Source organism: Ceratotherium simum, chromosome 20 (genome assembly GCF_057802395.1).
Source record: "Ceratotherium simum simum isolate JZ-2026a chromosome 20, ASM5780239v1, whole genome shotgun sequence".
Taxonomy (NCBI): Eukaryota; Metazoa; Chordata; class Mammalia; order Perissodactyla; family Rhinocerotidae; genus Ceratotherium; species Ceratotherium simum.
The window spans coordinates 2,523,557-2,549,475 of NC_141919.1; the positions used below are offsets into that span (position 1 = coordinate 2,523,557).

At 42.5% G+C, this 25,919-nt stretch overlaps 1 protein-coding gene across 7 annotated transcripts in view; it reads right to left on the reverse strand.

Annotated features, from left to right (window-relative positions):
* AOPEP (aminopeptidase O (putative)) overlaps positions 1-25,919 on the reverse strand; it is a 348,826-nt gene that overhangs the window by 82,173 nt on the left and 240,734 nt on the right. For all 7 annotated transcript variants that reach the window (XM_087444292.1, XM_087444291.1, XM_087444290.1 and 4 more), the window contains one exon: positions 23,754-23,814. In XM_087444292.1, coding sequence (XP_087300418.1) covers positions 23,754-23,814 — 61 coding nt within the window. The remainder of the gene's footprint in view (positions 1-23,753; positions 23,815-25,919) is intronic.

The following is a 25,919-nucleotide window of genomic DNA, read 5'->3' on the forward strand; positions in this document are numbered from 1 at the left end:
GGGTCGCACTCGTGTTTGGTAATCTTGACCATCCCTTTAACTTTATCGCATTTCTTTAAAGAAAATCTGTTTTGTCCTCTCTTGATTGCTATTCCATCCTTCTTTTAAGATCAAAAGCTTTAGATCAAAGCCAAGATCAAACTCACTACTTTAAATAGAAGCAACTTTGCCATGGAGTATTTTACACAAAGAAGCACTTCTTAATGGAGACATCAGAGTGGAAAACTTTATTTTATCCCTTCACCCCATATTCATAACTGGACTAGTTAAAATTACATTGATGATGCACTTCTATTTCTTAAAATAAACAACAGGTCTGCTCAAATGAGGGATTCTTGACTTAGTGTTTGTGTTTCCAGGAATACAAAACAAAAACTAAGTCTAGAGAGTTCGACATATTAACCATTTTGTATCATTATTTGCTAAGTGCTATGAAATGCATGTTTATTTGCTAAAAATTTTTCAAAGTGTTATTGAATCTTCTTTTATATAGTGTACCACCATCATATACAATTTTCCTACTGTAAAAGAAATGCATAAAAAGTTAATGCCTTGCAAATCTCGGGTGCACATACAGATAGGTAGGTAAAAATTACAAATGATGGAGTGGATTATGTAATTGTAGAGCTGTTTAATTTTAAATTAAAATAAAACTTTGAACTATGTAAGCTTCCATGCTACTAATAACAGTTCCAGAATCAATAGAAATCTATCACTGGCTGACATTTCCCTTACCCACTCTAATTTTTTTCTTTGGGAATTCACTATCCCTAAGAACTCTGATACAAATTCCCCTAAGAACTCTGATACAAAGAGTTCAATATTGACGTACTAAAACAGTACCTGCCTAAATGGACCTTTCTTAAGTGTCATCTTTGTTGATTTATCAACAATTTTAAAACATGTAGTCTTAGAACAAAAAAATAAAAATAAATTCCAACAACCCAGTAGCAGGAATAAAGAAAACTATTGCAAATTAAATCTTATACATACAGACTTCTATGAAAATCTGTTGTTGCAGCTGGGTAGTTAGTACTTGAAGCCTTTTTTCCCCCTTATAATTCTCATTTGGTTGTAATCTCAAATACAGACACACACACACACACACACACACACACACGATCGGTCCTCATTCTATAAATCCCATCGAGCCAGCGTAAAGATCTTAGGAACTGAGACCAGGGAACCTCATCTTGCTGCCATTGACATTCTCCTCTCTTCCCAGTGCCCAGCTCATGGAGAAGCTAATGGTTTTTGGCAGAAGCTGAGCAAAGGGAACATGCTACTGTCACTCTGCTCCTCTAGTACTTTGAGTGGGTAGCAAAAGCTGTGGTCCATTCTAAGTGCCTCCTAACTTGTCTCCTTCTTTGTCCTCTTGTCCCCCAGCACCAGCCCCACAATCCATCCTCCACAGAGAAACCGGAATGATATTTACAAAGGTAATTCAAATGATATCATTTTGCTTTACTGAGAATGCATTTCCTTCTCTTTGCCTGGCTGGCTCCTACTTATTTGCTAGTTCTGGGCTTAAATAACCCTTCTCTAGAAAGGTCTTTTCTCACTCCCCAATCTAAATTATGTCACCCCACTATTCTTTCTAATAGCATCCTGTGTATTTCCTTTAAAGTGCTTATCTTTTATAGCTAGATTAAAATATTTATTTTTAATTATACTTATTTTTTAAAGCAATTGGAAAAATTTGTGCAGAAAACAGAGTTACACAGTTTCCTTTATTATTAACTTCTTGCATTAGTTGAGGCATGTGTTACATTTGATGAACCAATATTTGATACATTATAATTAACTAAGGTCCATATTTTACATTAGGGTTCACTCTTTGTTTTGTATGGTTCTATTATAGCTATTTTTAAGTAATTTATTAGATGCCTATTTCACTGACTGGACTTTAAGGTCCAGGAAGAAAAACATCCTGTCTCTTTTGTTCTTGATTTTTGTCCAGTCACTCAAAACACTGCCTGGTACACGGTAGATGCTCAATCAATATGTTAAGTAAGTGAATGGAAGGGAAAAGAATCAATGACTGGAAGAATGGCAGATGAAATTTCAAGGAGGGGAGTCTTAAGATGAAGATCTTTCTAATTAACTTCTGTTTGTTTCTCTACTAAAATACCTTAATTTTTACAGAGCAAAGAATTGTGCATTTTTTAAAAAGAGAGACCATGGGTACTCATCAGTTACATTGCATGAGTACTTCTAACATGACCTTTTTTTAAAAAAAAAAAAAAATAGAAATGAGAAATAAAGGTTCCCAATTCCTTCATATATTAATCACTAAAATTATATTCCAAAATGGTGCTAGGAGCTGAATTTAATCTAGAATGAAATATTGACGTATTGCATGACACTGGGAAAATATTAATTCTTTTTGATTGTATATAACCTCAAAACATTTCTCCTTTTGTCTACCTAAATCTCCCTTTCTTCATGGGCTGACCTCAGTGAAGGTAAGGTGTGAAGACAATGGAGGAAGACTATTTTTTTAAAATTGGAATTCTGTAGCCGGAGATGGATATTCTAATAACTATCTTTGAGAATGTGGTAAAAGCACTTTAAAGCTATCTTTTAAAAACAGATGTTTTCTATTTGAATTAGATCTTTAAAAATGCTCTGTCTAGTAGAGATGCAAGTTTTTGTTTTTTTGTGTGTGTGTGTGAGGAAGATCAGCCCTGAGCTAACATCTGTGCTAATCCTCCTCTTTTTGCTGAGGAAGACCGGCTCTGAGCTAACATCTATTGCCAATCCTCCTTCTTTTTTTTTTTTTTCCCCCAAAGCCCCAGTAGATAGTTGTATGTCATAGCTGCACACTCTTCTAGTTGCTGTATGTGGAACGCGGCCTCAGCATGGCTGGAGAAGCAGTGCGTTGGTGCATGCCCAGTGCGCGCCCAGGATCAGAAGCTGGGCCGCCAGTAGCGGAGCGCGCACACTTAACCGCTAAGCCACGGGGCCAGCCCCGAGATGCAGGTTTTAAAAGGAAGTGTTGTAAGAAACTTCCTTGTCTAAGCAGTTTATAATAGCATATAGGACAATGTCAGAGGCTGAGGAAAATGCCATTGCTTTAAAATAAAAGCATTACTTAACCTAGTGGCTGCAGATTACTTTTGGAAGGAAAAACATTTTTCTCTTTTCTTTTTTTTTTTTTTGTGAGGAGGACCAGCCCTGAGCTAACATCCAATGCCAATCCTCCTCTTTTTTGCTGAGGAAGACTGGCCCTGGGCTAACATCCATGCCCATCTTCCTCCACCCTATACGGGACGCCGCCACAGCATGGCCCAACAAGCGGTGCGTCGGTGCGCACCCGGGATCCGAACCGGCGAACCCCGGGCCGCCGCAGCGGAGCGCGCGCATCAACCACCTGCGCCACCAGGCTGGCCCTCTCTTTTCTTCTTTTTAGTCGAGAGGAAATTATTCCTTTCACTGGACAATGACAGTGATACCAACTTCATACTGTCCGTATGGATGTGTGCTTCTCCCTCGTGGTGAGGCACAATCCAGAGGAATGAGAAGCAGCAGCGCCTTCCTGGTCAACCAGAAGGTGGAAAGGGCAAACAAAGGAGCCCTTTGATGAGACCCAACAGCCTCGGGTGGCAAATTACACTCCCTTGGGCACAGCAGAGGGAAAACTATCTGCTATAAGAAGTCAGAAGACCTTTTAATATGTAACAAGGTGGAGAGGTCTAGAGCTTTTGCTGGTTTCAGAAGGGCTCTATAGCCAACATATATTCGGAGTAAAAAAAAATTAAAATCAAGGTTAGTTTAAGTTGCAAATAATGACAAGTAAAGATTATAGGCAAAGTAATCAAATGTTTATATCTTTAAATTTTGCTCCATCATTTTTAAATGTAACATTCCTTTACGATATCTTTTTGATTTTAGAAAAATTATAATTTGTATTATTACCCATTTTGTCTCTGAGTTAGAAGGAATGCCTAATTTCTTTCTGAAGAGGATTTTGGCCCTGCCAAATGGACCTCTTAGTGGAAGTCTTTATAAAGCATAATTTTCAAAAAATGAAATCCATCCCATGCTTGCCCTGCAGTGAACTGGCTAACCAACCCTCTTCCTCTTAGTGACCATAACCCTGAACTCAGTGTTGCTCAGAAACTTTTACAGAGCTTGCCTGAGGAAGCTTGCTCAGTTCTTCCATTTCTTGACCCCCCTCTGAGCATCTGATGAAGCATTAGCTATTAGCTGTTGGCTCCCTAGAAAAAGCGCACCTACATCACGCACACCCCCCCCCCCACCAATCGTAACGAGGTTCACGGGTTTTTCTGATGCCCAAACTCCTACCCTAGACATTCTAAGATCCTCCTGGATTAGGGCAGACCACCGTACAGCTGGCGCTGGACTGTGTCTTACTGGTGCTCTGTGAAATTCCTTTTATTGTGTTATGTTCTGGTAAGAAGCCATCAACCTTTATTGAGGTGCATTATAAGAAACAGCCCCATAAAACCCATCACAGTGTTTACCGTAAGGATGGTTTTAGAGGGCTGTTTATTACATTAAATAGTAATTTTCTGTGAGGACCCGCAGGAAAAACTTCTCCCTGGTATCAACATCAAGAACAGTTGGACTTAGGCAAATGGCTTGTTTTACCTCACGAACACTGCAAATTGATCCTTTTCCTTCTTCTAGAAAGCTCTGTGACCCTACTTTAAGCCAGGCATAGGAACTTCAGGGGGTGCATATTGTATGCTAATTTAATTCCTGGCCACATCTTATTTCCTACCATTATTTTCATGTTGCTTCATTTTTCTTAATTTACTTTTATCATGCTATATTTTGCTTTGGAAGCTGCCTTGACTGTGTTTTGGACAGGAGTATGAATAAATAAAATATTATGGGTTTATTTCTTCTTTCTGTAATTTTCTTTTTCTTTTTTGGGAGGAGGAAGGGGGTCTTGAAAATTTTTATGGTTCCAGTATTTCTCCCCAATAACAACACTTAGAAGTGCAGTGTAGAAGGTCAGGACATATGCTTATACTGTACTTATAAAATTCAAGGAAAAGAACTGTTAAAACAAAAATTAAATATAATACTATACAAACATCACACAGGACTGATATAAAAATGTTAACCAACCAAGTATTTTATCTCTTTTAAAATCAAAACCAGAGGAAATGGGCTTAGACTCCAGGAAGAAGAATGTAAATTGGACATATGGCCAAGGTTACTCACTTAACATGTTGAGTGTCTCCTGCAACACAGAGCCCCAGACTTGATGAACACAACAAGAACGGACACCATCCCCATCCTTAGGAGGTGGTGTGGCCAAGCGGGAAAGCGGCATGGTAAAAGGGGCGCTCGACAGCCTGGCTGGGTTTGAATCCAGGCTCTGCCACATTAGCTGTAGGACCTCTCTAGGCCTCTTTCTCACAGAGTTGTGACAATCAAATGACACCTGTGACGTGCTTATAGGAGGAGGCAGCTATTTTTTATCAACTTTTAGGAAGCAACACAACACAACATCAGTAGAAGCTGGAGGGAAGTGACCTGAGGACAAAGCAAGTCCTGAAGGGCTGCATACACCCGTGACCCGGGAACCTCAGGACTGGGAGGAAGAACCAGTGTGGCCAATTTGTACAGGACCAAGCAGTTCACAAAGCGCTTCTTGTTCCTCACACAGTCCCATCTTCAGGATGAAGACACTGATCTCAGGGAATTTCAGTACATTCAGTGCTTCATACTGTGGGTCCCTTCGATCCCCTGCTGGAAATGCAGTGCTCTTCCTACTCCAGCACTAGAGCTTAGGGACCATCCAGCACAACTGCCTCACTTCAAATATTTGCTTATTATGTGGATCAGATCAACCTCAGATCAAAATATAGCCTGTAAAATATAATCCCACACCATAAAAGTCTATGGAAAGAGCCATTTTAGGAAAGAGATGAAGTATAGGCCCTCAGCACCTGTATGACTGCACTTTTTTACAGGAGCTTCCCATGCATGGACACTAGAACCTCAGAGTTTCACAGAGGAAATATAAAATCATGTAGGGTGGCTTTAGATCACCCTTTAGTCCCACGTTGACTGCTTATTAGACAGAGAGGTTTACCAATGCCCAGGTGGCACTCAGACCACTTAGATTCACGTCTCTGAGAGTGGGACGCAGGAGTCAGTCGTTTTTAAGGTCCCCTCCCCACCGCTAGGGATTCCATTGTGCAGCCAGCCTGAGAACGGCTGGTTTAGGTCATTTTACGATGACCCATCTCTAACTGGTTACTATGAAGAAATTCCAGATGTTTGGGAGACACCTAAATTTTAAGATCAATGCCACAGAGGACAGCCACCCATTATGTTCTATTACGATGAGTCCCTTTGGGTGGATGCCAAACACAATGCCGGGTGGATGGCTGTCGGGCTGACTCAAGGTAGCATTTCCTATAGCTTACACTTAGGGATTAACTTCTGGACAAGGTTAGTTAAGCACACATACAAAAGAACTAAAAAGAAGTGAAACATCTCAACACTATGCAGACGGGAAGCAAGAATGAATGGATATTTGACTTTTTTAGAGTTTTTTCCAGGTTCATGGTTAATACAATTCTGGGTCCTGAGTGAAAAGAGCATAGATCCTTGTCTTCAGGGAGACTGATTGTAGTGCTGACCTGGAAGACTGTATACATGAGGTAGTATTTCCCATTCATCCCTTGTAGACAATGTTCTAATTATGTTGATGGCTGCCACCCATTCCCTGGAAACAAACATTTTGCTTTTGGAAGATTGCTGACATTAGGGGACAGTTTGTACCAATGGAAAAGACCCTCTGCTGTGTGCAAAAGCTACTGTTCCACGCAGGAAGCAATGGGTTGACTTCCTTGAGTCTTGGGCACCATGCTCTAACCAAATGGGCTTCCTTGTTTAGAAAAGACAGACACTACATTGACGCTATAGGAAAACCACTCTGGCAATATGCCTTACAAAAGATATTAATTACTAATTAAAAACACAAACATATAAGGCCCGGCCCGGTGGCGCAAGTGGTTAAGGGCGCGCGCTCCGCTGCGGCGCCCCGGGGTTCGCTGGTTCGGATCCCGAGTGCGCACCGACGCACTGCTTGGCAAGCCATGCTGTGGTGGCGTCCCATATAAAGTGGAGGAAGATGGGCATGGATGTTAGCCCATGGCCAGTCTTCCTCAGCAAAAAAGATCGGCTCAGGGCCGATCTTCCTCACACACACAAAAAAAAGACCACAAACATATATGTTAACATTTCACTAGTTTGAAAAGCAAACGCTCATGTCTAGGTCCCTTTGGTTATTCCCTAAGATGGAGTGGGGGTGGTATCTGTAGTGTGCACACAGGGAGTGTCCCTGCTCCACAGCGCCTTTAAAGGAGGCTAGGCGTTGGGAGTCTGTGGCCCCTGGTATGTCTATTTTTCTTTTTCCAGCAGGTCTATTTTTAAAAACCTTGGCACTCAGACTAGGTTGCCTATCATCTGGCCTCCCAAAGAAACCCAATGAAGTCACAATTTGCAAACAAGAGGAATGGGCCTGAATCATCCTACCTCTATTAAGAAGTAAGATCACACACACACACACAGAGTAAGGAAAGTCCATCACAATTGGAGGGGTGCGGTTGCCGTCCCAAATATAAATAATATACGAGAAAAAGCGATTTTCCAGAATGTTTGTTCACCAAACATTTAGATCCATGTAAGAGGTGTTCCAGGAAAACAATGAGAAGGGCCAGAATTAATTGGCTGCTAAGCTCTTTACTCTTCGTAGGATGTTGCCTCCAGCAGTGGATTAAAGCAATGTTCATGCTGTACAGGCTCGGGTGTGTCCATATTAGGAAAGCCCTAGCTCACATCTCTCTCTGTGAAAAAGGATCTGTCCTCCCTCCCTCTGCTCTGCTTCCACCCGTGTGTGTGCAGGTGGGAGAGCAGGAGCCGGGGAATGTGAACCTGATCCAGCACTGATCAGCCAACCAGCAAACTTCATTGTTCTTTAGATACCAAACATAACTTCTTTCTATTAGGGATAAACCCAGCCATTCTGCAAACAACACAGCTTTTGTGCTCAGTAGTATGAGATGGAAAAGAATCACAAAGAACATGAGAGCTTTATTAAACTCGTCATAAACACCTCCTAATATGCAGAATTTAAGAATCCACCCAGTTAATTTATATTCATATTAATAATAGGTATAATAGTATAATCTTATAATCTCTTAGCCCTAACAATCTTCTGGTTATTTGATTTTTTATAATTATGAATTTCAATTTATAGTGTAAATACTAAGGTCTGTTTTAGCTTTGCCTTCTATTTGAGCATTTCTTTTGCCACTGCCCTGCTCTCTGAGGTTCAAGGGCATTGGAAACCATGCTAATGTACAACCAAATGTGCTGCTGCTGTTTTTAAGTGCTGTCTTATGAATGTGGCTTAACTATCTCTATACAAAGCCATGTGTAATGGGAAATCCACATTGAATAATTAGATTTAGGCACCCTCTGTCCTTGCCTAGAAGCTACGTGACCTTGGGCATGTCACACATCGTCCTTGAGCCTATGAAATGTAGATAATGCCATCTGCCTTGCAGAGCCCTGGTGAAGATGAAATGAGATGGCGCATAAAGCAAGAGGCACAAAGTAGACCAATAAATGCTAATTCCCTTCCTCTTTCCCCTCAGAAACAAAAGCCCGTCTGGTATTTTGAACCTAACTAAACTTTCAAAGGTCTCAAAATAACTGAGTTGTGACATGATAATAAAAAGCCCCACCTGACCACCACACAGAATCGATGCCACTGGATGGAGCCTGCAGAGATATGACACGTCTGAGTCACTGCAAACAAGTACCTGTCCCTTCCCTGTGGACACGAGGAACCAAGTTCTCTTTCTTGTATGTCTTATTATAAAGGAGATCCTTTTCTGTCTGGTCCCATCTCACTCAAAACAATAAGCCCACTGTTGTTACAAAAAGATCACAAAATGAAATTTGATATTTCTACTTTGTTCTCTGAAGGTACCAGCAGGACCAGGTGCTAGATCCAAAACCCCCTAAAATCCTAATAGTAGCTACATGTATTTAAAGCCAATGTAATAATTAAGAACTTGGACTTTTAATTTAGACAGATTTGCTTCTCAGTTTCCTCATCTATAAAATGGGTATAATAATATCTATCTTACAGAGCTGTGACTAGAAGAAGTAAATAGCTATAAGTGTAATGCACTTAGCATTGACCCTACTCAATAAAATGATAGCCTTTTTTTCATTCTGGATGTTTTAATATGTAAAATAGTATACCCCAGTATACTTGGAGGAGAGAGAGAAGGATTAAATAAAAGATACAATTCTAAGAGAGTTACACAACCTATATATTCTTGGATTTACCCATTTACAGCTTCATTCACTAGATGCATCTATGCAAAACCCAGGCAGACATCCCTCAATTACAAAATCAATGACGGTGATGAAGAAATACAATTTGAGGAGGAAAGACCCAGTAAGAACTCAGGAGAAGCCGACTTTGTAACAAATGCAACTAAGAAGAGTCTTAAAGAGAACGTACATCTTTGCTTGGCCGCACGGAACATGAAAAGCAATGGCACACACAACTGAGGAGAAAGGAAGAGAACACCAAGAGAAAGGAGATGGAGCACTTGGAGAAAAGGCCAGAGGAGCCACTGGACAGGAGAGGCGACTTCTCCCCCTGGAAAGAGGCCACAGGACAGCAGGCCTTCTCCCCGGTGCAGTCCCCTCATCCCTCGGTGCCCTGGAGTCTCAGTCCCCAATGTTGATGCACTGACTCTGGCCTCCTCTCTATGCATTTTCATGCCAATCAAGCTGCTGAAATTAAGAACTGAATTGTGAAGCTTTTGGCATAAATAATGTCATATTGTAAAGCTAATAACAACCAGGACGCCCTTAAGACTCTTAAGAAAAACCATCTGATCTATGTAGCCCTCGACGTGGTTTGAAATTTCCCTCGGCCTACAAATGAAAATATTTTTAGCATGTAGCACACTTTGTAACAGACATATAAATGCACTGAAAATATAATTTTAGGAAAACATCTGGGTTTGATTATTTCTTGTTATACTTCAACACCAAATAGGTTCTACTTTCTCAATAATAAGGAACACTGCAACATTCTGCTACAAGCTATGCAGCCATCACTGTGGCAATTTCTCATAAACATTTCATTACTGGCTCTGTTTGTTTTTAATTTTTAAAGCAGCAAATACTCCAATGATTTAAATATAAAAGCAGCAGCGTTATTCACAATAGCCAAGACTTGGAAGCAACCTAAGTGCCCGTCAAGGGACGAATGGATAAAGAAGCTGTGGTATATATACACAATGGAATACTACTCAGCCATAAGAAACGATGAAATCCAGGCATTTGTGACAACATGGATGGACATTGAGGGTATAATGCAAAGTGAAATAAGTCAGAGGGAGACGGTCAAATACCGTATGATTTCCTTCATTAAGTAGTAGATAATAACAACAATAAACAAACACATAGGGACAGAGATTGGATTGGTGGTTACCAGAGGGGAAGGGGGGAGGGAGGAGGGTGAAAGGGATAATTCGGTACATGTGTGTGGTGATGGGTTGTAATTAGTATTTTGGTGGTGAACATGATGTAATCTATGCAGAAATAGAAGTATAATGATGTACACCTGAAATTTTTACAATGTTATAAACCAATGTTACTGCAATAAACAAAAAATTAAAAAAAAAAGAGAGATCATGAAATAAATAAATAAATAAATATAAAAGCAGCATAAAAAATAAGGTGCTCCTTCTGGAGCATTTGGCCATAATGTTTTCCCCTCCTTCAAAAGGCAACATAGAACTCACTGGACGTTTTTCTCCAAAGTCATTTAGGCAACAGACATAAAGAAGTACTTATTTTTATGTCTCAAAATGTATGCTAGAAATAATACTTGCCACTGTACAAGGTAAAACTCACCTGCAGTTTTTATTGATCTGCAGGAATTTCAAGATATTAACAACCCTAGCAAAATGTTTTTCATCTCCTGCTGGTCAAATCTGTTAATATCTGTGAATAATTGATTTGAATTAGAAGCAAATGCCTATTCTTTGTGTGTGTGTGTGTGTGAGAGGAAGATCAGCCCTGAGCTAACATCCATGCTAATTCTCCTCTTTTTGCTGAGGTAGACCGGCTCTGCGCTAACATCTATTGCCAATCCTCCTTTCCCCCCCGCACCCCAAAGCCCCAGTAGATAGTTGTATGTCATAGTTGCACATCCTTCTAGTTGCTGTATGTGCGACTCGCCTCAGCATGGCCGGAGAAGCGTTGCGTCGGTGCGCGCCTGGGATCCGAACCCGGGCCACCAGTAGCGGAGCGCGCGCACTTAACCGCTAAGCCACGAGGCCGGCCCAGCAAATGCCTATTCTTCAATGATCAACGAGCATAAATGCTCTTGTAGATTGACTATTACTTAAGATTTCTCTCAATAATCTTTCAAATAGCAATTTTCCAGTGGGAAAGAAAAGAAATGCACAAAGAGGGTTTCTTGGTAGTGTATATTTGTAAAACACCACTCAGGATGAAAACTCTCCCAATACCACTCCAAACTAAGGGCAAGTTTTCAGTCTGAGGGAAATTCAGCAGACTCCCAGGAGGAAAGGAAGACACTTGGAGGAAAAGTAAACTCTAACTCTCCTCCTCTCAGATGTGACCGGGTACACTTGGAGCTCAGGCCTCAGTGAGGTACCAGGCACAGCATGTAGTGACTGAGGTGCAAAGCAGCCTTCACCCAAGCCAGCTCCCCTCATTCCCCAAAGAAGCAGCGAGGACTCAGAGAAGGCAAGTGGCTCGCCCACAGCCACACAGCTTAATGGTATAGGGCTGCCTCCAAAGTTGCATCTTATGTCTCAATTGTCTCTTTCCTCCAATGTAGGATTAAGCTTGCAGAACAAAGCTTCATTGCAGCACGCTCTGTGAATACACAAATTTGGATATAACATAATTGACTCTCTTCCTCCACCATCCTCCACTCTTGCTCATTAACCTCAAAATAATGCAGACTTGCATTTTATGCATCAAATTGTCCGGACCCCACTTAAGAGTGTGATGGTGGTGGTTATAACGAGACAGGATCAGAAGCAGAAAACCCTGAGCTTGTAAAGGCCCAAGCTAGAGGACTGACCTGGAAGGATGGAGTCTTCTGCTGAATGAGCTGAACACACTCATTACCGAGCACCAATAAATCATGGACAGAGATATGTGTGTGACAGGAACGCTGTCCTTTTTAAGCACACACTTGGATTTGGGCAGTTTGACAATCACTGACTGTCACCCTGACCTGTGATACACTTGCTGGCTGGCTGCCACCATGCTGTGTCCCTGCCACTCTCCCACTCTGGGTCAGCAGAGCGGACAAAATGAGGGCAAAGCCAGGGATCCTAGTTGGAGTTTGCTTTTGAAAGCAAATAAGAGGATATGGGAAACATCCCTTAAATGCTGTAGAAGGTACATAAAGACACTTTTTTGTTTGACCCATTGCTTTTTCTCATTTGTTGTTTTGGTGACCTGGTATTTATCATCTAATTTAGTTTCCATCTCAAAGAAGGAATAGCTGTATCTTTCCAAAGGCAAAGACCTAAACTAATCTCTACACACACTCACATTCATTCACACCAAAAAAGATACCAGTTCTTCAGTGCAATAAAGCCCAGTATTTCCTATGCAAAATATTCTGTCAGCTACACAGGGTGACCATTTAGAAACATCTAAATGGAGAGGTATGTGTACACCCATGACATATATTTATGAAAAGCCCTGGAAAGTGAGGTTCACAGTACTGCACTCGCTGTGCACATTGTTGCCCACTAAAGAATAGGAAAGAACAGTTCCAAGAAAAGAAGCAGTCATTAATTAAATTAAAAATCACCACTGCTCAGGGCTCTCTGCTGTATTCACTTACTAACTATTCATAGGTTTTGTAAAAACTAAGGCAACGATGGGACCAAGCTGATTTGGATTAAAAGCAACCTTGCTGAAAATACAAAATTTTTTAGTCGGATGGACTGAGGACCGAGGGTCCTGGATCCGAGCCCTGGCTCTGCCACTAACGAGGGCTTCAAGCTTGGGCAAATCAGTACACCCCTCCTGGGGCACAGCTCCCCAAAAGATGAGCTCTCCTTCAAGAGTCACTCCTAGCCTAGGAGTATAAAGCAGACCGAAAGTCATGCAATGCCAGAAAAGACTAATATTTAAGCATGAAGCAATAGAGGCCACACCCAAGAAATATATACAAAGTAGATATTAAACATACATCTATTTTGTACAACATAATGGCTCTCCACAAAAGAGAAAGAAAAAAGTCTTGTATTCTAAAAGCAGCCAAGTGTTCCTGAGAGCTTTCCTCGTCAGCAGGTGCTCTGGCGATGACACTGGCACAAGTCATGAGTGTTGTGGATGGCCACCGTCAGAGGAGCTGCCCAGAGGCCTGGGATGCTGATCTGAACATCAGTGTGTGCAACAATGCTGTGCAATGTCAAAGAGCCAAGGGGGCCAGCGTGTGTGGGAGAAGAGCATAATGCAAATATAGAATAATCTGCCTTCAATGAAGAACCTACCAGACTATGTCCTCAGCCTAATAAAAGAGAGATTGGGGGGTAGTTCTTCTTAAAAAGTAGAATTGGATGTTTCTGTACTGACATAAAGGTTTACAATCTGAAGCTGATATCTTTGTCTTAATTCTTTGAGTTTACATTGCTCCTTCTTTCTAAAGATTTCTCTCCGTGAAATAGAAAAAGCACCGTTATGATGAAATCCTATTAAATGGTACACTCTATGAGAGTTGCAATGTCCTTACTTAAGTGAATCTGTGGGTTCAATATGTATGAACCTACAAAACAGGTAATGCCCGTATGTCCAAACATGGCTCCCCAGACTTTGCTCCTTGAGGACAATCACACCGGCTCCCTTGCACAAGGAGCTGGCCAACTTGTGACCAAGTGGGGCATAGCCAAGTCTCCAGCCACCAAGCATGTTGTCTTCTAATAGACTCAGTCTCCTGGATGAGCGGGGCAAATACAGAAGTCAACTCCACGGGTCCTCCCAGGTCCTGACTCAGGGCAGAGGCTCCTTGTGGGCGCTGGTTTACAGATGCCGCCACAGACTGTGCGCCCATGGGCAGGGGCTGTGCCCTTTCAGCTTTGTATGCCCACTGCCCAGCACAATGCTTGGCATATTGGTTGAACAAATAAACTAAACCACAAAGCCAAATATTTGGAGTTGCAGGAAGAACATAAAATTGAAGGACTCTAAGAGTTTAGATTGTACTCAGCAAAAAAGGAAACTTCTTTTCATAGAATATATTCCAGAATATGACATAATTATAGATTCTATCAGTTGGTCCTAGCCCTGCTTATGAAGATCCTCATTCAGTGGGTGTGGCCTGAGTCGGGGATCTATAGTTTTAAACAGTTTCCTGAATGATTCTGATAATCAGGTCTTGGCATAAATGGACTAGGTGGATCTAAGGGCTTCTAACTCAAGCCTGCAAAGCTATGCTTCTAGAAAGTACCCAGCTTTATCTCTTTATTAAAACCCATGTATGCACAGGTCACTACTAACTGTCTCCATCAACTGGACTGAGCCAAACAGACTTTTCAAAGCTAGTGACTCCTACTTCTTTTTCCTTCTGGTTCAAAAGGCAGAAGAGCAGGTCTATCCTTAGTCCACCAAGCAAATATTGGATTTCTCTCCACAGTGTCACACCCTGGATGCATCTGTGGCCATCTGGGCCACTTCAGAATCTCTATACTTTTTAAAGAAAAAAGTTCTGAAATGCTTTTTATTCACCTGAAAAAGCCATTCTCATATGCCTTCCTCTGAGTTCACTTTAAAAATACACGTTCATGGGCCGGCCCCATGGCTTAGTGGTTAAGTGCGCGGACTCCGCTGCTGGCGGCCCGGGTTCAGATCCCCGGCGCGCACCAACGTACCGCTTCTCCGGCCATGCTGAGGCCACGTCCCACATACAGCAACTAGAAGGATGTGCAGCTATGATATACAACTATCTACTGGGTCTTTGGGGGGGAAATAAATAAATAAATAAAATCTTTAAAAAAAAAAAATAATAATACACGTTCAATCTGAGATCCCGAAGGATGCAGGCCTCAGTCCTGGTCAGTTTCCTCAGTGTTTTCCCCATCACTTAGCAGGATTCGGGCACATCATCTGCATTACATGAATTGGAGCTTGTTTCACGTGGCTTCCTACTTAGTTCTTTGAGGGCACCTGTAGATGTGCCTCAGCCCATTGCATGTGTTGTGGGGAGACACCACTGGCCATCCTGGTATTTAATGATGCTTTTTAAAAGTATTCATGTAAATGAATAGCTTCTGGTCATGAAAGTTCAAAGTCGAAAACCAAAGAGCACAAGTCTCGCTAACTGTTCCTCTCACTCCATGAGACTCCCTAGTACCCGGGCAGAGGGGAAACGCTTGGCCTTGCATGCAGCGAGTTTTCTTTCCAGCAAGGGTGCTGGCCCACCTGCCCAGTATCTAAGTGCCACTCAAGTACTAGCACTCTTTCCACAGCCTGTGGCTCCTGAATCTTGAGGGAGCTCTCCCTGTGAAGTCTGGCTGTGTCCTGCCTTACTAAGCAATCCCCTTTGCAGAACCTGCTCTCTCTGCAAAGCAGGCAACATTAAACTCGTTCCTAATGAGAGAAAGGGAGGGGGAAAGATCACTCCTCCAAACCGTGGTCAAAATGCATCCACCTGATGTATTTTATCACTATAAACAATTCACTCACCCTTTTATTATTCAGGGCAGAATGGCCTAGGTCAGAGTGTGACAGGGGCCAGGGCTGAGAAGGGAGCTGAGAGGGAGAGAGAGCTCACTGGGAGGGTTCTTTCCCCCACCCCTCCCACTGGGAAGCTGCCTCCATTCTGCTGGTCTTGGGGCACTACCCACTGAGCCTTAATCACGCTGATGACAAACTAATTCATCAGCCCCCATCACTGAGATTTGACTTTACCTGATGCTGCTGAAACATGCATACTCAGTTTTCCACCACCAGAAGTCGATTGTCTCTCCTCCTGCCTATAATGCAGTCTCCTCTACCTGTCTTTCAAAGTTGACTTCAAATGGTACCTCAACCCAGTCTGCTTCCACAAATGGAAAATCACCTCTTTCTTCTGAACTCTAAAAGTTAGTTAATTTTCACCACTCATTGCTTTCTGCCTCAGGTCAGATTTTTGTGAATCTATTTTTCCTAGTGAATTATCAAACATCTTGAGGGCAAAGCCTGTGTTTCTCTCATCTTTGAGTCATCCACAGTCCCTCATAAAGGACAGATGTACAGGCTATATTCACGGAAAGAAGAGAAGGGGCAGGGAGGGAAGGCACTGGACTAGGAGGTATGATTTCAGATCCTCAAAGAAGCTTCCTCTTGCAAATCTCATCCGTCTGGTCTGGGATGCTTGACAGTTCTATAGAAGCTTAAGCTCTGACACAGTTAAAAAGGAAATCTCCAAGGGAGAGGAAACACTTTTAATCCTTATTATTCAATTGGAGTCTAGTCTTAGACTACTGTGAATGAGATTCAAATCCTTTCTGGAAATCAGGTTTTGAAAGGGAGAGAAAAGAAGGAAGGACATAGAGCTTTCATTTGGGACACCAAAGGAAAATGTCTCCTGTTTCATCATGGTGCCTTATGCTGTGAAGAGATCAATACAGTTGGACAGTGTCAAATCAGATGCCCCCAATAATACACAACGCCCAGCACAGACCTTCAGTTACCTACTACTCTCTGGGAGGACGGACCCTTCCTTCCCACATTTCTCTCTCTCTCACTCCACCAGAGACTTTTAATTTTTGTGGACTAGACACTAATGTCATTTGGGACCAAAAAAATTATACCAAAAGCATATTCATTCATAGGGGAATAAAATATAGTGAGGTTGACTCGAGTGATTTTTATTGGCCATTTTGAAGGGATTCACAAGAAATACGGAACTAATCAGAGATGTATTGGGAATAAGCAATGTTATGGGCTGAATCTGTTCCCCCCAAATTCATATGTTGATGTCCTAACCCCCAGAACCTCAGAATGTGACTGTATTGGAGACAGGGCCTTTAAAGAGGTGATTAAGGCAAAATGAGATCACGTAGGTGGGCCCTCATCCAATCTGACTAGTGTCCTTATAAGAAGAGGAGAGTAGGACAGAGATTTCTACGTACAGAGAGGAAAGACTATGTGAGGACACAGCGAGAAGGTGGCCATCCGCAAGCCAAGGAGAGAGGCCTCAGGAGAAATCAAACCTGCCCATACCTTGATCTTGGACTTTCAGCCTCCAAATCTGTGAGACAATAAATGTCTGTTGGTGAAGTCACCCAGTCCGTGGTATTTTGTTATGGCTGCCCAAGCTAACTAAAACGAGCGTGAAGCCACAGATGCCAAAAATAAAGGCAATTAGGCTAAAAATGAAAGGGTTTTAATAAAATCTCTCCCTGTCTCTTGTGGCTGCCAAGCAGTGTATCACTTTGAGGAGTCTGTGGGAAGGGCCAGGCTCTTCGATGAACAGTAAGTGACCGTGGTAACTCATTGACACTGCAGGCTCTGTCAATGTCTCTGAGACATTGAGACTAGAGAACCTAGTCAATGTATCTCTAAGGGTCCCTGACAAGATGGTTAGTCACTTAGAAAATATGAGTCAAACCACTGGACAGCAAATGACAGCAAAATTATTAGGAGCCCAAAAAGCACACCACATTATGGCAACTGCTATTACTGATATAAAAGAACCAAGGATCTCACGGCACATGTAATTTGAAAAATATAATTTCTCTGGTATTTGCAAAATAATCAGTCTCATGACCATTAAATGTAGAATTCTTATAGACACCACTGAGATTGAGTATCCTAATGGGTCTTCAAGTTATGTTGATAATACTATATGATCTGTGTTAAAAGAGGCCTACAAATTATTCCCCTAATAAACCACCTGGCTTTCTCTGTGCTAAAAGCACATCGTGGCTCCAATGACAAAGTCTCTTGCATCATATCCCACCAACTTTCCTCAATTTTGTGTCTGCAGCCTCTTCCCTACAAGAGTTAAGTTTTCCATTACTTGCGTGTGTGGCCTTTGGCAACCTGCAAGTGTTTGCTTGGAAAGAAGTGGCATTTTCCAAGATGACACAACAATCTGCTGTTCTATATTCCGGGAGCAAGCCTGGGAGCTTGAGTTGATTCCTGCCTATTTCTGGGACACTATGTGATGGGCCATTTCTCATCTTCTCTACCTTCATTGCTGCCACTGCTGCCCATGATTTTGCCACTTAACATCTGCTGAGCACTTCCGCCAAAGAGGAGACAAAGCCACAGAAGGGCTGAGGGGTTCACGGGTGTCAGTGTGCCACTCGTTAGTACCTCGGGAAACAGGTTGCCTGGGAATTGAAATTGAGAGCTGAAGTGAGGCTGGTAATTAGTTCATGCCCTTCTGAATGCCTACTGCAAACAAGCAGTCCATCCATGGATTATAATCATCAGTGCTGTCACAGCAGATTGAAGGGCCTCTACGGATTGCCCAGCTGTATCTTTATCCATACATTTGACAAAAATACAGATGATTTCAATAATATCTATTCAGTGAAGGATTTTAAGGCATTATACACTCAGATTTTAATTCGAATTAAATAGCTTTAGAGCAGCACTGTTCAATAGAAATACATGTAAGCCATATCTGTCATTTAAAATTTTCTAGTTGCCACATTTAAAAAGTGAGATGTAACAGCTAAAATTAATTTTAATAATATATTTTATTGGGTATATATACATTGGATTATGATGTCTCCAAAATATTATCATTTCAACGTGTAACCAATATTTTAAAAACCATCAATGAGATATTTTACCTTTATTTTTTTGTATTAAGTCTTCTAGATTTGATGTGTTTTTATAGTCCATCTCAATTTGGATGCTAAATTTTAATCAGAAACGCTAGGTCTGTATTTAGATTTCATAAGATTTACAGCTGAAAAAGTGGATTCATTCACATACCCAAGTTGTTCCAAACAATAACTGAATTATTAGATTTAAAATTTAAATTCTGATTACATTAAAAAAATCAGCTCTTCAGGTGCACTAGATATTTTTCAAGTGCTGAATAACCCCGGGTGGCTGGTACCAACTGCACTGGACAGTGAGGCCCTGAGCGTCTACTATGTGCATCATAGCAGGCAGGACCAGGATGAGTCAGACGCAACCCTTGTTTCCTTGGGTAGAGGAGGGAATGTATGAGACACATATACAAATAGCAACACTACAAGGCAGGTTAGGATACTTGCTAAATTCCAAGGAGAGAAAACGGCATGCACAAAGGAGGGCTGGTGGTAAAGCTCACAAATATTTGGAGACTGGTAATTATGGTTGGGCATATGCTTAGGAGTGGTAGGAGTTCAAGTTTAAAACGGTAGCTTGGGGCAGTTCTGCTGATAGCCTCAAATAGCAGGCCAAAGAGTTTGTTCTAAATGCATTGTTAATGGGAAAAAAGTTTCTGGTGAGAATGGATCTGAGCTGTGTTTTAGGAAGATTCACTTAGGACAGATGTGGATGATGGATGGAAAGTGGGACAGCTTCGCAGCTAAAAGACCAACTAGCTACTGCCTAGTCCAAGCAAAATATAATGAAAATATGGAGGAGGTGCTAGGAAAGAAAATTAGAAATTTAATAAATATGTACATAGGCTATCAGGACTTGACAACATGGTCAGGAAATCAAACAAAGGGAGGAGTCAGAGAGTTCTGTAGCAACCAAAATAAGAAAGTATAGAAGAAAGGCTGAGTGGGGAAAAGTTATTTCTAATGTATTTGCATATGTCTGTCTTAAAAGAAGATTGGAATCTAAGTACATACGGGCTGGTGGGGGGGAGACCTTTGGGCAGACATGAAAAGAAATCAAAATCTATGTATAGAACTGTCAAATTAGCGAATGGGCAACTTTCTTAGAAATAATGTATACTATTCTAATAGTAGGGGGTGGGGTGTGAGTAAATTAAATTATGGTACAGTTAGCCCTCGTATCAATGGGTTCCAAATTCAACAAACCACGGATCAAAAGGCCTACAATGGTTGTGTCTGTACTGAATATGTACAGACTTTCTTTTCCTTGTCATTATTCCCTAAACCATACAGCATAACAACTATGTACACAGCATTTACATTGTATTAGGTATTATAAATAATCGAGAGATGATTTAAAGTATATGGGAAGATGTGCATAGGTTACATGCAAATACTATACCACTTTATATAGAGGACTTGAGCATCTTTGAATTTTGGTATCCTCATGGTCCTGGAACCAATCCCCCCACGATACCGAGGGAGGATGTACTATTCGTTAGAAAGCTATGTAGGGGCCGGCCAGGTGGCGCAAGCGGTTAAGTGTGCGTACTCCACTACAGCGGCCCGGGGCTGGCCGGTTCGGATCCCGGGCACGCACCAACGCACCGCTTGTCAGACCATGCTGTGGCGGCATCCCATATAAAGTGGAGGAAGATGGGCACCGATGTTAGCCCAGGGCCAGTCTTCCTCAGCAAAAAAGAGGAGGATTGGCAGATGTTAGCACAGGGCTGATCTCTTCACAAAAAAAAAAAAAAGCTATGCAGCTACTAAAAATTATTGCTCTTGAATTATATCAAGGAATAAGGGAAACTGCTTAAGACATATTTTTAAATGAAAACTTTAAGTTTAGATAATAAGATTAAAATTTGGTTTAAAAAGAATATGCACCTATATGCTCTAGAGCACGGAAAATGTGTGGAGGGACACATACCAAGCTGTTACCTAGCATGGATTACCTCTGGGCAGTACACTGAAGGCAGCAAGAGCTTTGATGTTTTACATTTTGCTGTTGCTTGAACTTCCTACAGAGAACATACTATTTTTATTTTTAAAAAGGAAGACAAAGAAAAGGGTGAACTACATATTCATACATCCAGAATGACCGAAAGGATTTATATCAAAAAATTATCTCTGGGTCATTTTCTTATTGCAAACTTTTTTATATTCCAAAATAAATATGTAATACTTCTGTAATCAGAAAAAAGTCATAAAAGGAAATAATCTATAATACCAATGATATAATCAATTTTAAATCTGTTTGCAAAGTCAAAGGTTATAGGGTTGAATGTTCTTTAAAGAGGCTTGGATCCAATTTCTTTTACTTCTTTGGGACTCGTGCTTACTTTTATTGCTGCTGAAGCTATTTCCACATTTTTTTTTTAAGGATTTCCATTCAGTGTGGCCAAAAAGGAAAATGGAGGCCAACCACAAGACAAGCCTTCCTGAGAGAAGACAAAAAGCCTCTGTACCCTGCAGAACGAAAACTTCACCAGGAGAACGCGACTCTTTTGTCATGACTGACTTCAATTGTTGGTGGACAGAAATTTTGAACGAGAACAAAGAGCACTGGAGTGACTTCGGCGCTCTGGTCGTCATTCCAGGCCAAGCACATAGTAACTTTATATTATAATGATGGGGACAAAGAACAAGGTGTCCCATTCACCACAAGCCTCCTGCAGCCAGAGGGTCCCAGGCCTTGGCAGAGCCTTTCACTGAAGTGGAAAGAAGGAACTTTCAAGGAGTGTGAAAGGGCTGTGAGCAAGTAAATCATCATCAACCATATAAACAATGGCAGAAATGGGTAAAGAGATGAAAAGATGCCGTCGGATCATTCACCAATGGAAAGATGTGCACTAAATCAGGGTCTTTTCTGTCTGACACTGTTGTTTTTACTGAACAGTTAAGCACCCAAGGAAATACCAGTTGGATCTTCAAGACAATTTATAGCTGGGTTGGCCTCCTTGCACCTGGCTGTGTTTTGACAGCAGGTTTCGTCAGTTTATAGCAGAGATTCTTGTCTACACTATAAGCTGTCACTAATGCAACTAGACCTTTGGAAAAAATGTATGCTCAGAGGCAAATCTCTCCCTTCCACGTCCCCCTCCCCCTTTTAATGAAAAGCAAAAGCCTCCTGCTGGTGGCAAAGCCTCGTTCTCTTCAGGGGAGACACTGAGCCTCCTGGGAGTGAGAGGGTCAGCCCCAGGACTGCAACTCAAGCGGGGTGAGCCTGCTTCTGGGCACTCAATTAAGGACTTTTTCTTTTCTCTTCCCTCGGGGATAATTGCTGAACAAAGCGACCTTGTTGTTTGGAGCAGGAAATTCGGGATTCTGCTCCCTGAACTCCCAACACTTCCCAGCTTCCAGGCCACGCTACCAATGTCTGGGGGCCTCGCAACAGCCTTGCCTAGGAACACAAGGCAGACAGGTTCAGCAGATGCCCCTCAGCCTCACCTAAAACAAGAAGGGCAAAGCTTGGCTATTTACAATCAGACAAACCTTTGTTTTCCTGAGGTTTTTGTACTCAGCCAGCGGCCTGGTTTGGAAGCCACCATCTTAGAAATCCCAGGACCTCGTTATAATATATATGAGTTGAAAGCCCTGCCTCCCATGACCAGGTGCTGCCTTACCCCACTCAGTTTGTTTTGCTTTTTTAGGACTCAAGATTTTATTCTTTCTTGTTCCCAGAAGGATTAGGCCAAACAAATAACTTTTAACAGGTGATACACATTCCTGAACCAAAGGTAATGTGTCCTTTTCAGGAATGAGCTCATGGTGGCTAGTGGCCGACATTTTCCCCTGTGTGGTAGAACAGACCAAAGATGTGAGTAGAGGGATGAAAAGGTAATGGAGAACAGCCCCTTCTGTTCCTTAATTTCATGGTTCACAGACATTCATTGACATTCAGACACTCCCAAGGGGAAGCTCATATAACCAGCCATTAAACCAGAAATGAGCAGGCTAACGGGACTGCTTGCCTGGGCCCAGGGCAGAATTTCTCACCACCTGGGGGTCCACTCCCAGACATTAGGGCCCACTATGATGGGTCTGTAGCTGTTCCAGGGGCCAGCCCAGACCAGGGAAGCTCCATGCCTGCAGGGTCCTTTGACCAGGCCCATCGGGAATGCCACCCTTGGACTTCTCAGAGCCCAGGCTCTAGCTAGGTCAGCACTCAGGCTGGTGAGGGGGCTGGGGCTGCCTGTAAGGCTCTGGGAAGCACAGGACCCAGGGAGAGTGAAGGGGAGAAGAGGCTCCAGGCCAGGTGATTCCCACAGAGTTAGAGCTGTCTGGGAACCTTCTCTCCCTCAGAGTTGCCCATGAGCTGAAAGGGAGGGAGAGAGTAAAACCTTCATTAGGAGTGGGTCCTGGTCCCTAAGAGAGAGAAATGAATCTACTGGCTCATTCAGATGAGAAGACCAACCTGAGGCAAGGATGCAGAAGCAGAGGAGGAAGGTGAGGGACAGCTGCACCGGGGAAATGATGGAGAAACTATGGGTCCCACAGGTCAGAAGAAAGCTGCAGGCAAGCCACTCACTCAGCTGGTTGTATCCAAAGAGCAGAGCTGGAGGCCAGCTGCTCAACCCACTGGGGGCACTGAACTGTTGCTTGGTGACACCACCCAAAATATACATGACGCTTTGCACGACCTCATCTAATACACAGTTCAGGGTCAACCAGCATGTCCACCTATACCACTAGGTCACTTGAAGCAGAAGCCAGACACATCCATGATGGCAAGCTCAAAGGGGTGTGAGGTCATCATTTTCCTGACTTAGGGATACTCCAACTCAGTAAGATGATTACATATACATACACATATATCTCATTGTCGTGATTGATAGACTAAGCGGCAAGCTTTACTATTCTCCACAGACTCTCCTGAAGCAGTTATCTTGAGCGCACCTGTGGTATTCCAGAACTCTCAAGCCAGTCTCGGAAGATGTTTTCAACAGACAAGTCAAGCCTTTAAAAATAAAACAACAACAAAAAGTAAAAGATTAAAAAGTTACAGCGCACTTATTACACAGAATGGTCCTCTAACTATTCGGGCACATCCCAGCATGGATCTCTCAGAGAAGCACCTCATCTTTGGAGGAAGAGCAAGGCTGCCCCAGGTTACAGTGTAGAAAGGGGCCTAGTCACTCAGGACAGCTTCTCTTCAGCCATAAGATGAAATCTAAAAATCAGAGGCACACCATGATCTGTGCTTTTTTTTTTTGGTGAGGAAGATTGGCCCTAAGCTAACATCTGTTGCCAGTCTTCCTCTTTTTGCTTGAGGAACACTGTCCCTGAGCTAACATCTGTGCCAATCTTCCTATATTTTGTATGTGGGACGCCACCACAGCACTGCTTGATGAGCAGTGTGTAGGTCCACGGCTGGGATCTGAACCAGTGAACCCCGGGCCACCAAAGTGGAGCACGTGAACCCAACTACTATGCCACCGGGCCAGACTCCATAATTGGTGCTTTTACTGCTTGGAGAGGAACATTTTGGTCGACAGCACCAATTTAGGGAAGACAGGGCAAGTTCATAGGACACATCAGATGTGACTGCTTCCTGGAGAGCAGGGAGCAAAGTGAAATCTGAGCATTACAGTACTTAAAGTATAAAAATGAAATTCGAACTTCATAGTGATGATGGGCTACAACAAGCATAAACAATACAGATCATTCTCAGAGCACACAGAGGCTCAGCTGCATGGACCATGTGTGGCTTCCACCGCCTCTGCCTTCAAGCAGGCCCACATTCTGCTTTATTTGAAATACTATCAGGGCCGGCCTGGTGGTGTAGTGGTTAAGTTCACGCACTCTACTTCAGTGGCCTGGAGTTCACGGGTTCGGATCCCAGGCGCGGACGTACACCACTCATCAACCATGCTGTGGAGGTGTCCCACATACAAAAATAGAGGAAGACTGGCATGGATGTTAGCTCAGAGACAACCTCCTTCAAGCAAAAAAAGAGGAAGATTGGCAACCGATGTTAGCCCAGGGCCAATCTTCCTCACCAAAAAAAAAAAAAAACATAGCAGGCAGGACTTGGAGGCTACAGGGACAACTGCTCCTCTAGATGATGAAATACTATGATTGCTTCTTAAGCCTGATCCAAAGTCAGCTGAAATCCTTTTGGTTTCATGCCCTGCTGATTTGAATACTCCCTAAATGCACTAAGTATCCAATATATTTAGGGTCACCAGACTTCAGGTTATGTCTTCCTGTCTTCCTGAAGTTTAAAGCAATTCTTCTCTCGCTTCTAGATAACTTTTGCTCATGACCGCTCTCTCCACTCACAGAGGCCTTCCTCGAGCCTTCTCCCAGGCTGTGGGGTGACATCCACCCTGCTCCCTGTCCTCTGTGCCATGGCATCCACCCCAGTTGATGACTGCAAGGTATTTGATCACTTGACTTTTAACTCTCCTCATGGATTGAAGCTCTCTGAGATCAGAGTCCACGTCTGTTTTACTCACTTCCCTAAACCCAGCACTTAAAACAGTCCTTGGTATAAAAGAGGATTCTCACAGATATTTATTTGAATGAATGAAAACAGATTTCACTCCATAAAAATTATTCCTTTTAAATTAATCATCACCTTTCCCAGTAAGATATTCCCAAGTTTGTAAGCTCTGCATCTTTTTTTATTTTCTATATTATATACTACATTATATATGTCTCATATTCCCTTCCTCCCTCAGTCCCTCCCTCCCTTTTGGACTGCAAAGAAGTCCTAGGAAGATACAGTGCTATCTGCATTTGTTAAGGTGCTGAAGGCGGAGTGCCTCCCCTCCCCTCATGGGTTGGGCTGCAGGCTGGGCAGCAGAGAGAAAGGGAGGGAGGAGCGGGTGGGGGGTGGTGCTTGGGAAAAGGTGACTAACTGGGTATTTTCCCTTCCTTTTCTTGCCCAGACTCAGTGGAATTACTGGACGTGCCTCATGTGAAAGGCCAGGTGCCACCATCTCTGGGCCTTTCCCACTGCTTCTTTGCTGTCATTTAATAGCGTCAATCTCAGTTTGAAGGGCCAAGTCCCCTCTTAAGCTATGACAGTGTGGAAGTGTGTGTGTGCACTCATGTGCG